Genomic DNA, 12550 nt, shown 5'->3' with positions numbered 1-12550 from the left:
AGCCCTGATTGGAGAAGTTGACAGCGCGTGGTAACAAATGCAGTCTCGTGCACTCACTGGGCATGTGATGAAGATCGGGGTGTGAATAACAGCCAAATTGGGCTTGTTGTGGGTTTATTTATTTATTTATTTATTATTATTATAATAAGGATTGTTTCATCTCTGTAATAATAACAATAATGGAGAATGATCATTTCCGTGTTGATACTGGTTTGTTCTCCGTGATGCACGTGCGAAAGGGAGAGTGTCTGTGCAGGAGGACGAGGACATCTGCGTGCTGCTGAGACAAAGAGCTGCTGATGCTGTGACTGTGTGGCCAGTGAGCGTCGGTGTGAAGGAGGTGAATGTAGGCAGCAACAGAGGAAGAGGAGGAGGAGGAGGAGGAGGAGGAGGAACTGAAGCAGCAGCCTCCATCAGGGGAAGGAGCAGCCGGACAGGCGCTGTCCGCTCAGCACCACCACCACCACCACCACCACCACCTGCAGCACCGCAGTCACCTTGCTGTGAAAGTCATAAACCTGCTCTGATCAATGAGCTGGATTTACTCTGTTGTTGCTGCTGCTACTGCCGGGGATGGAAAGTACCAGCGTCTGTCCTCTTATCTCGACATCTTGGGCACACCAGCGGTGTGACGTCTATTCTCGATGTGATGCCATTGGCTGCAAAGCATTTTTTGGATGTTCATTCTCTACCTTCCAGAGTGAGTGTCTGAGGCTGTTGTGATCCTCCAGCTGTGTGAGAGACAGGTGCGTGCAGGAAAAAAACAAAAAACCCCCACACAGGGTTTAGACTCGAGAGACTCGGGAGTTTATGTCGCTCAGTGTTTGTCACTAAAAAAAAAAAATCCATGATTTCTTTCATGTAGTTTGGTGTGAAAAAGGGACGACTCGCGGCGCGCGCTTTCTCTCTCGCTCTCGCTTTCTTGGTTGTCATTGTTTCCGTGCGTGTGTCGCCACTTGCCGCGCGCGTGTCGCACGGTTGCGCTCAAATCTTTTTGAGATGAAGGGAACTTATTGGAGAAATGCCTAAGGGACGCAATGGGCCTGAGCGACGACACGGATCGCATTGTGATAAACGTGGGAGGGATCAGACATCAGACATACCGCAGCACCCTGCGCACCGTACCTGGCACACGCTTGTCCTGGCTCGCCGAACCTGATGCACCCAACCATTTTGACTATGACGCCAAGATCGACGAGTACTTCTTTGACCGCCACCCCGGCGTCTTCTCACACATCCTTAATTACTACAGGACAGGTAAGCTGCACTGCCCGGCCGATGTCTGCGGGCCCCTGTACGAGGAAGAGCTGGCCTTCTGGGGCATCGATGAGACCGACGTGGAGCCATGCTGCTGGATGACATATCGCCAGCACCGGGAGGCGGAGGAGGCCCTTGATAGTTTCGGCGGGGGGGGGTTGTTAAACCTGGGCAACGACGACGGAGAGGCAGAGCAGGAGCATGCTGAGGATGATGTGGATGAGATGACACGGAGGCTGGCGCAGGGAGACTCCGCTGACAGCAGGAGGGGCCTGTGGAGCCGGTGGCAGAAACATGTTTGGGCCCTGTTTGAGGACCCTTACTCCTCGAAATATGCACGGGTGAGTTGTGCTTCATAAGAGTATTACTTGTATTAAGCTATGTTTTTGTTCCCCCTTACTATTTCACCTCAGATTTGGGCAGGGCCGGACCAAGCCTCTATGGGGCCCCCACGGCAGAATTTGATTTTGGGGCACCCCTCTCACCACCTATATTTGTATTATTACACCTTTGTTTTTTCAAACCTTAGAGGGCAGGGAAATCAATAATTTGCACTTCCATACTCAAAGTGAAGCACTAAGTGTGGTGATAGTGAATGTTGATGAAACTAGTAAACCAGTGTAACCCTAGAACACTATCGCTCAAATTCAAAACGCCATCACTTACGCCGGGTGATTTTTACCCGAGATAATAAATACACCCAACGAAAAGTACTTGTCATCAAAATATATCAAAACATGACAAATTATAGTGTTCTTTTATTTTAAAAGCATCATGAGGGCACCATATAAAAATGCTCAAATATTACTGGAAAATTAGGAATTTGGGAATAAAACATTTCTAAAAAAAAAAAAACAATAATGAAGATAAAAACTTGGTTTTCATGAAAATCACATTCATTTATTCGCTCGGGTGAAAACCACCCGGCAATGGTGTTCTAGGGTTGATGACTTTGGTTTTTTAAACAGAACAGATGTGCACTAAATTAGAGGAAGTATTCAACTACAAAATGAAACCAAACAACTTGATCTCAACACTATTTCGATATCCAAATCCAAAACGTTTGTTTTCTCCACTCACGCAGCTGCTTAGTTCACTTATGCCTTAGGCCAGATCTGGGTTTAGGGCCCCGATACGAGTTATCACAGGTACCGATGGCGTTTATATATCAGTGCAGCCAATGGCCGATGGGTGATGGCGATTTTTTGGGGGCCTGCATGTGATAAACATGATTTCATGGTTACAAATGATGCACAAAGTTGATTGACTTAATAATAGTCAGTAATGAACAAAACTTACGGCCTGACTCTACAATCTGCAATGTGTGTTATCATCGACACAACTTTGCCAAATAGACTTTTGTATGATAAAACAAAGTTTTCTGTGACTTTGCAGCATTTATGAGAAGGAAAAGTGTGTGATGTGTAACAATTGGCCAATTCATTTATTATTAATAATAAAAAAAATGAAGAATATTTAAAACCTATTGTTAATTTTCTTTCAATTGTCTGCAATTGAACAGCACAATATGGTACAAGTTGGGGATCATGTTGACAGATTTGATCTGAACAAATTTGAATAATGATGATTTGTCATGTTCTCATCTGAATAGTAAGATATTTGATTAAGATGCTGTTTTGTCACACATTTAATCTTATTCAAATTATTGCAGTGGTTTTCTAATTTGCACATCGCACTCTGAGATAATTTCACACCTCATTCTGCTGCCCTCATGAAGAGGAATATATTGTGCACTTGTCTATTTATCTCTCTGTACCTTCATGTTGAGGCAGCAACTGATGGATCTGAGAAGCTTTTTGATGACCTTGGAATTACTCTCTCCTGGGTTTCCACAGCAGGGATGTGACTGCACAAAGAGGGAGAGCATGAGAAAAAAAGAACTCGTCCTCATCCATCAAAACCATTTATGTGCAAATCATTTCTCTGACAGTTTGTCTGACAGTAGGAGATAAAGAGAGTGATTTGGACTCTCACATGTCTTTGGATTGATATTTCCAGGACATGAGGAGTTCCTGGCTCTTTGGTTAAGTAGGTCAGATCCATGTTAGGAAGCCAGATCTTTGGCACCACTGGAATTAGTGGCTCACCTCCAGACAAAAATGGGTTGCTATTAGATGTGACACGTTTGGTCCTTGCCATGGGCATGTTTCCATCTGGGCACAATGCCTCTCACTGGGGACAACAAATCAACTTTGCACCTTAGTTTTTTTTTTTCTTTCGCTGTGTTGCATGCTGCTTTAACAGCCCTCACAGCCAGAGTGGTGTAATTACTTTGCCTTGCCATATCCAGCAAGTGTAAACTGCATTGACATGTCGGTGTTATAGCATTAGGCGAAGTGATTGAACCATCTTTTACACACCGTCTTTCACATTTCCCATTTTACATACAGCAAAGTTCCCCAAAGCGTACGAACTCCTCATACTGTCTCATAGTGTCCCACATTTATCACCGAGCAGGAAGAAAAAAAAAAGCAGAGTGAAGACTGACAGAGCTCCATGGAGTCTGGCAAGAAGATTAATTAGAAGTGAGCCTCAGAGTTAATTACATGCTCTATTCACAGTGGATACATCAGTGGAAAGTCCCTGTCATTGTATGTCACTGTGGGCTTTAGTTTAGCAGCAACAGTGAGAATTAGCCAATAAGAAGCAAAAAAAAACAAAACAAGACAGACGCGTTATTTAGGAGACTGTTTGATAAGCTGGATCATTTGTTTAACAGTTCGAGAGGTCGGATGTTCCGCTAATTGTTCAGCCGTAATTGGAGGATGCTGGCAGTGCACGCTATAGAGCTAATTATTGATTTTTTATACTATTATTATTGTTATTGTGTGGTTAATCGATTAACTGGATAAATAAATAATTAACTCAATTTTCCAAAGTCAAGGCACTTAAGTTATACCTAAATGTTTAATGAATGTGTACCGAGACACCCAAACAAATTTGCGATTAATCAAATCAAACCAACAGAGCACAAATATGTGGCTTTTGGCCCATGAATGTATGGGGGGGGGGGGCTCCAGGGCAGGTAATCAAAACGTTATAGCGTTATTTAATGAGGTCATAGTTTTGCTGAGCGTGTACTTGTTATGTGTTATTTTGCACAGCGCATATTATAGAGTGGACGAATAGAGTGGGTGGACAAAACAGCATTATACAATCTGATAAAAGAACACCACATGCTACTACTACAAAATGTTGTGCTCTCTCTCGTGCCGCATTTTGAGACTGATGATTGAGCTCCACGTTTTAGATGATAGAGGAAGGAGTCAGTGTTCTGGAGTCACTTTCCCCTCTGTATCACCCATACTAAGATGGAAGGGAACCAGACATTCATCAGCAGTAGTGATTTCCTCAGTAGAATGTGATGAATTGCCAGTGATGAGATGCGATGATGGGGGGGGGGGGGGGGGCTGTTTTCAATCTCCTGCTGTGTGCCTGCCTCCGTGACACACTATGAATGGACGTGACTGACTAAGATGCTAAGTCTCCTCTGAACACTGAAATATAGTATATGACATTCAGAGACGTGGCCCCACTCAAACTTCCCTCCTTCCTGATGCCATTACTCCTCCTAGCTACTTAACAATGCTATGCATTAGTGTGAGAAGCACTGCAGAGCCCATTGACTGTTGCAAAACCATCTTCATGCATGAACCAACTTCTATTGATCCAACTTTTTGCAATGTATAGAATGATTAAGTAGATTATCCACCCTTCCTGTCCTGCTTCTCTGTCCAAGAACTATGATCTATAGAAGGCCCAGAGAAGATAAAGCTGCTTTCTATTCATTGAAACGACAGGAAAGTACATGAGCGGAAACACGTGCTGTAAATCAGGAGGGTGATAGTAGATACAAATACCCAGGAGAGGATACCGTATCTGTTACAACCATGTAGTATGCACCAGAAATATCAGAACACAAATGTGACGAAATGTGATCATCCCAGTCGATACACAATGCAGGCTAAAGTATTCTATCGCCATTAAGGAAACATAGGTTTCTTATAAACGCCTGTCGTCGTCTCAGTGAGCCTCTCAGCTCCAAACAATTCCCAAGAGTTGGTCATCTGGACATCATGACCTTGTATTGGGAAACCTACCGCACGGATGCTGCTGAAGGGAACAGCCCGAGCTAAATTTAGTCATGGGGGGGTTGGCACTAATGTCCCTGTTGCTACTGCTACTGCTGCTGCTGCTGCTGCTGGATCTTTGTAATTCAACATGTAGCATACCCTTGAAAATGCCATGACCTTGAGATACAGCAGAGGGAATGAAAGGAAAGAGCATTGATTGTTCCTTTTACAGTGACACTTGTGAATCAAGACATACATACAGAGAGCCAGAGAACAGGATGGGGGATGGGGGGGATGGGGGGGGGGGGGGGGTAGAGCTTGTGTCACTGTCACTGTCGAACCAGTCGGTATGCTCTCAGATTGAATTGTGCCGTGCTAAGATTGGCTGCTCAGCTTGGAGCTTGATTACTTGCATGTATTACTGTGCTCATTATCCTCTCTGTCCTTCTCCCCTTCTCCCTCTCCTCTTTTCCTGCATCCTGTATATATATATATATATATATATATACATACACATATATATATATATATCTACTTCCTGCTCAGTGGATAGCTCTGGCCTCGCTCTTCTTTATTCTGGTGTCCATCACCACCTTCTGCCTGGAGACCCACGAGGCCTTCAACCCCATCATCAATCGCACAGAGGTGGAGATAGTGAACAACATCACAGTGGAGCACATCTACCAAGAGACGGAGACTGCGGCCTACCTCACCTACATAGAGGGTGTGTGCGTGGTGTGGTTCACTTTTGAATTTCTAATGCGAATAACTTTCTGCCCCAATAAGTTTGACTTCATTCGGAACGCCCTGAACATCATCGACTTTGTGGCCATCCTGCCCTTCTACCTGGAGGTGGGTCTCAGCGGGCTCTCCTCCAAGGCAGCTAAGGACGTGCTGGGATTCCTAAGAGTCGTGCGCTTCGTGAGGATCCTGCGCATCTTCAAGCTGACGCGTCACTTTGTGGGCCTGCGGGTGCTGGGCCACACGTTAAGAGCCAGCACCAACGAGTTCCTGCTCCTCATCATCTTCCTCGCTCTCGGCGTCCTCATCTTTGCAACCATGATCTACTACGCTGAGCGGATAGGCGCGAACCCCAACGACCCTCGAGCCAGCGACCACACGCACTTCAGGAACATCCCGGTTGGATTTTGGTGGGCCGTGGTGACCATGACGACCCTCGGCTACGGAGACATGTACCCTCAGACGACCTCTGGCATGCTCGTCGGAGCCCTCTGCGCCCTGGCGGGTGTGCTCACCATCGCCATGCCCGTCCCCGTGATTGTCAACAACTTTGGAATGTATTACTCGCTGGCCATGGCAAAACAGAAACTACCAAAGAAAAAGAACAGGCATATCCCTCGTGCTCCTCAACCAGGTTCTCCCAACTTCTGTAAGTCAAGCATCAGCTCCCAACACCAGAGCCCCATCGCCCATGACGACGTTTTTGAGATAAAGTTTCAAGGTGAGCGACAAATGTGAATTTCCCACAATAAAAGATGCAATTAAAGGCATATTTGATGCTGAACAGAAGAGAAAAATAGAGACCGAGCCAGTGAGTAATCATGCTATTGATTTTGCTCTTAATGAATGCAGCACTTCAGATCTCTTCTCTGTATTTGTTATATCAAAAACACATAAATAGACACTTGAGTCTCTTGGGTCCTCTTAAATTTCTTTGGAAGCATTAGCGCAAAAAAAAACATATTGACCCTCTGATACAGTTTGTACTCAAAAACATGGAACAAGGGACGGTGCAAGATAAATATTAAATGCTATAGCACATATGCACGTAACAGCAAACTTGGCACTTGGCTGAATATAAAACTCTTTTACTTTCTTGGTTATTGTTAAGACTCCAAGCTGAACGGCGAGGCAGCTAACGCAGCGCTGGCCAACGAGGACTGTCCGCATATAGACCAGGCAATATCTCCAGAGGAAATCTTCAGCCCCAGTGAGAGAGAGCGGCCCTGCTTCCTGGTCACCACTGCTGAACGCCCCAACCACACAGGGGGCAGAGTGAGGAGGGGTACGTACAGTAACAGCCAATCACAGGCCCCCGCAAAACACTGACACCTTACTGACCAATAGACAGGACACTTTCCTTTATCCCTCTGTGCTGAGTGTTTCCAATCAGTTTTTACACAGGTATACAAACACACACACACACACACACACACACATTCTTGTACTTGCTGCATACTGAGAACTGGGTTGCTGACAAAGTGAGGACCAGCATTTCCACTTTATAAATCAACACAATTACAAATATCTACTTCAAGAATGACAAAGAACTACTGGTTGCAGTACCATAAAATGTTTTTTTTTGGTCCAAAATTTGACATAAACGTCATAATATACTATATGATAATAATAATGCATTATGTCGTCCAAAATTTGAAAAAAAAAATTGACCCAAATCTTTTGGTCCAAAATTTGAAAAACCGTCATACCAAAATTTGAAAAAAAAATTGACCCAAAATTTGACAAAAAAAACTTTTTTGAAAAATAAATTTGAAAAACTTTTTTGAAAAATAAATTTGAAAAACTTTTTTGAAAAATAAATTTGAAAAACTTTTTTGAAAAATAAATTTGAAAAACTTTTTTGAAAAATAAATTTGAAAAACTTTTTGAAAAATAAATTTGAAAAACTTTTTTGAAAAATAAATTTGAAAAACTTTTTTGAAAAATAAATTTGAAAAACTTTTTTGAAGGCCAAGCACAACCACCACGGATGTCAATAATAACTGTTCACATCTACATGATATATTTTTTGATACCATGCATAATGTAATGCCCCTATTTATTTACCAGTGAAGAAAGCTATTTTTTGAGATTTATATGATCTAGAACGTGTTGTCTTACAAGCTATAAGAAAGTATGTATGTGTTATGTGTGTACCATGTTATGTGTATGTGTGTTTTTAATGATGAATACCATGCGGGAAGGGTGACTTGATCATATCAAGGTGCATGAAGTGTCTTGCTGATGGGTGCTATCAGTATGGTGAAGGAGCACAACACAAAAAGATCTAATATTATTATTCATGTTACTGAGAGCCAAATTCTCCCTCCGTGATTTTTTTTTTTTAACAATTTAAAATCAGAGTTAAGCTAATTTCAATAATTGAAACATGACAAACCACACTACTCTTCAGCCGTAGAGGGCACAAACAGCACAACATTCTGCCTGTAGCTGAGAACACATTCCCTGCCTGAGGTGCCTATCTTTTTCCAACTCTTGTACGGTGTTATACTCCAAACCATTCCGATACCACCCGGTGCATGCTGTCGTACTCCTGATGCACTCAATGCATGGAGAATAATAATCAAGTCTCAAGTCTGTGTTGACCTGTTTCTTTGGAGACAAAAACAAGAAAGCAACAGGTGTAGTACCACCAGTGAGGAACAACCAAAATATCTTGTCATGGATCCAGCGCTACCAGTGTACTCAGAACGTTCTCTGTTTTTCAACTGAAGGTTATGAAAAGCCTTGGAGCCTTAACAGCATGTCTGGCATGAGCGGGGATGCCTCTGGAGTGTCCTCAGTGTCCGCCCTGCCCTGCAGCCCACCCTGTCTAATGCAGCACTCACATTCCCCCATCCCATCCATTATGTAGCATGGTTGAGTAGCAGACACAATGCCATTGAAGGGGCAAATCCACACTCCTCCTCCTTCTTATCTTTTCTTGTCAGATTTTTTGCTTTTTACACTTGCTCCTGCTTTCTTTCTCATTTTTTTATTTATTTATTTTCTGGAAAACTGTACCTTATTGTGCTAGTAATCAACCTTCCCAAGTGTTCTCCTTGGGTGTGTCATCATATCCCAGACAAGAAAACATTGGCACATGCCACTCTGCATGGGTCACCTCAGTTGCAGACAAAAGCACTGTTGTATTTCCACCACAGGCTAACCCCCAATCTTTTCCTGTTTACACCATTGCCTGTTGCTCTGTTGCTTTTGATCTCACATACTTTTCTGCCAGTAACTTTTTTTTTTCTTTTCTTTTTTTAAATCTCATCTGCTTTTTACAATTTTGTGAAATAAATTTTCATAAGATGTAACCCCCTGCTACCAGCCTAACGTGCTGGACATTGACAATACGTGGCTTTTTAACACTGCCAGCTGTTAAGAGAACTCCGCTAAAGTGCTTTGTACGTTGCAAAAAGTAGAGACGTCACCTTATTCTGAAAGTGCAATCCACACGACGAGTGGCAAATTAAATGTTTTTCAACATGATGTTTCACGATGTCCGATGCAATATGGAGATGATGACCAGTCCTATGATACTAGTGATGAAAACATCTAATGTCAAAAGAAACTGTTTTGTTCATTTGCATGACCTGCATGAGAAATTATGTTCAACGAGAAGCTAACTTGTTGTTGCAGTACTTGTAAGAGAAAAAAAAAATACTTTTTTTTCTTTTAAAAGCTTCAAAAGCTTTGTCATATTTTATGCATTTTCCGACAGCTTTACAAGAGACTCAGTCATAGCAGAGATTTTATGTAGCTGCCATTCTTTGCCTTTCACCCAAATTCATATATTTATTTTACTTATTTGACTAAGGCCTAAGGAGTTAAAAAAAAAAATAGTGTTCAATTTAACTTGAACAATCTGTCATAAAAGCCAACTAATGCTGTTATGAACATCACTGGTTTTTATATAAAATAGACTTAGTGGTAGTTACGAGTTTATAAAGTGTTTGTACTGTAGTCTGCAGCAACGTTAACAACCGCTGTGATGCTTAAATTAAAGCAAATATTCAAGGATTATTAAATTGTGCCTTCATACCCGGCGAGGCAAAGTAAAAGTGAGTAACGAATTGACATATTACATATAGCTCCCATTGTAGCATGAATACACTTTATACCACCCACATACCCTTAATCACAGTTAGAAAATGCCCTTTTGGCTTTTAGTGTTACACCATAAAATCAATAGCAGGACTTGACCTCTGGAGGGTTTATAATTCAAGCAAAAAACTACCTAAAAACACTGATTTAATAGCTTATTATTACTCAAGAACTTTTAAACATAAAGCACAAAATATTACTAAAAGGGGACCAGACAACTCAACAGGGCCAAACTATATCAAGTTATTATGTATGTCTATTGGTTTAAAAAAAAAAAAAAAGACTAATATTACCGTTACATGTATTGATACTGTCCCGGTACTTATGCACAATTTTTCAGGGCACTTTATTAAAATTTTATGTTGACCAATCAAAAAAAAATTAACACATTTCTAGAAGAAGAAGAACATATAAGTATAGCAACTCATCTAAGTTTTGTTTTTATTCTAAGTGAGCAGAGTTTTACTTTTTGAGTCGTGTCTCTTGTGGTAAATCGATGGACGTTATATATTAAACAAAAACAAAAAAACAAAAAACAAAAAGCAACTTGTGAAGATTTGATGTGAAGACATACAGGTGAATTATATGCTCATGCAATTCAAGTGAGGAAAAAAAAACAAAAAAAACAACAACAACAACAAAACACCAGTATGGGATGTGGGTCTACTTGGGGAAAGGTAAATGCATGTGTTTTACAGTTATGCAAAAGAAAAGTATTCAAGTAAAATATGTAAATACAAGTCCTTGCATGAAATAAATTTTATACACAACAAGTGTTTTAGACTCCGTTTTTATTCAGCAGCACACGTGCATACATAATGTTCCTAATGTCTACCGGTGTTCGGGGGTCAAAGAGAGCTTTAAAATAACAAGGCGACTGTGAGAGCATGACGCAAACTATACACGTGCATGACAACGACTGAACTACTGTACACAAACCCGTGACGCGCAGCATGATTGGGGCATGTTTATTAACCAACTCCGAGTCCACACAGACAGCAGCACACTCTATTGTTGTCTGACGCCTTGGCTCAGCATGGGAATCACATGGTAAACCTGTCGTTTACCATGAGGAACTAACGGAGCACATTTTCTTTACTCTTCTAGCTAGTGTCATTTTTTTTCCCACCGCAGAGCTATCCATCGCCACCGCCATCATCATCATCATTTCCACCGTTATACATAATTTGTGTAATAATTTCTTTGTGTTATTGTTTTTTTTTATATGTTTATAGAGACCCAGCGACAGCACCGGAGCAGACAACCAACAGAATCTGTTTGTGTTATGAACCATGGTGTACCAACCACTATGTGTATGACCCATAACGGCCCATCACCCACCTGATAGTGCTGTAGCATTGTTGTGTGTATTACTTAGTATTTTTAAAATGGGTGTGACAGTGACAACCTGTACATCACAAACTCAGCGTAGATGTAGCACTGACGGAGTTTTGTTGTCAAGCCTTATATAGCTCAGTATCTGTGACTGGTTACTGTGTTGTATTTTGTGTGCCTATTAGTGTGTGCCAGTGCTGTAAATACGCTTTTTTTGTGTGCTGAAGTTGTGTGTACCAATGTTTTTGAGTGATCATCCAATATCTGTGTGCTTCTTCTTCTGTTGAAAGAAAAAAAAAAATGTTGCTCCAATTTAAAAACCCCACTCCACCGTCTCCAGTACACTTGTCATGTCAACAGACTGAGCAGTTGGAAACAAATCGACTTTGCACTGTCGTGGTCACGATTTATTAGACTTTTTTGCACTGTTTTGCACCAGTGAAATCTTTTTTATTCTTTTGATATGTGGTCAGGCATCACAGAGACAAAAAAAAAAAAAAACCCCACCTCTCTTGACCTTGTGAGGTTGGAGGGTGGTGTGTGTGCTCGTAGGATCTGCTAAATGATGACCGATACTATTGAACATTCATTCAATGTTGATATTCATGTATGTTCATTTGTCGCTGTTCTTTGATTAACAAAGACATCACAGCTGAGACATTATGTCATTATGACAATCATGTTGAATTGGATTAATATTTGTTTTGCACACATCCATATAAATATGTATTAGCATATAATTGCCAAATCATCATATGCCTCATACTGGACAAGTGCCTCTGTTATGTAAATTATTTCTTACCATTCAGGAATAGCTTAATCAAGATGATAAACTATTGTTAATTTTCAGTTAAATTACGCGCTCTGCCATTGAAAACGCATTAAATCAGTTCTAAAAAAAATAAAAAATAAGTACAATAAAAAAAAAGCAGCCCACAGGATTCATTCAGGGTCCCCATATGGATCATTTTCTAAAGGCAAGCAGTGAGAATACCTAATAAACATCAGTATTC

General features: G+C 41.4%; 1 protein-coding gene across 2 annotated transcripts; it reads left to right on the top strand.

Moving 5' to 3' along the window:
- Positions 1-1037: 1037 nt before the first annotated feature.
- Positions 1038-11842, top strand: kcnc1b (potassium voltage-gated channel, Shaw-related subfamily, member 1b; the record flags this gene model as incomplete). 2 transcript variants are annotated; one of them, XM_083893323.1, is made up of 4 exons in its annotated part: positions 1038-1598; positions 5898-6813; positions 7204-7377; positions 11438-11842. In XM_083893323.1, the coding sequence occupies 4 exons, from the start codon at positions 1038-1040 to the stop codon at positions 11545-11547; spliced, it is 1761 nt and encodes a 586-aa protein (XP_083749449.1). The 2 variants fall into 2 exon arrangements, with proteins under 2 accessions (XP_083749449.1, XP_083749448.1); XM_083893322.1 differs by lacking the exon at positions 11438-11842 and adding an exon at positions 8828-8967.
- Between the last annotated feature and the right edge of the window lie 708 nt (positions 11843-12550).

This window comes from Microchirus variegatus (assembly GCF_963457635.1).
Source record: "Microchirus variegatus genome assembly, chromosome: 8".
Taxonomy (NCBI): domain Eukaryota; kingdom Metazoa; phylum Chordata; class Actinopteri; order Pleuronectiformes; family Soleidae; genus Microchirus; species Microchirus variegatus.
This window is presented reverse-complemented; position numbering and strand designations above follow the sequence as displayed.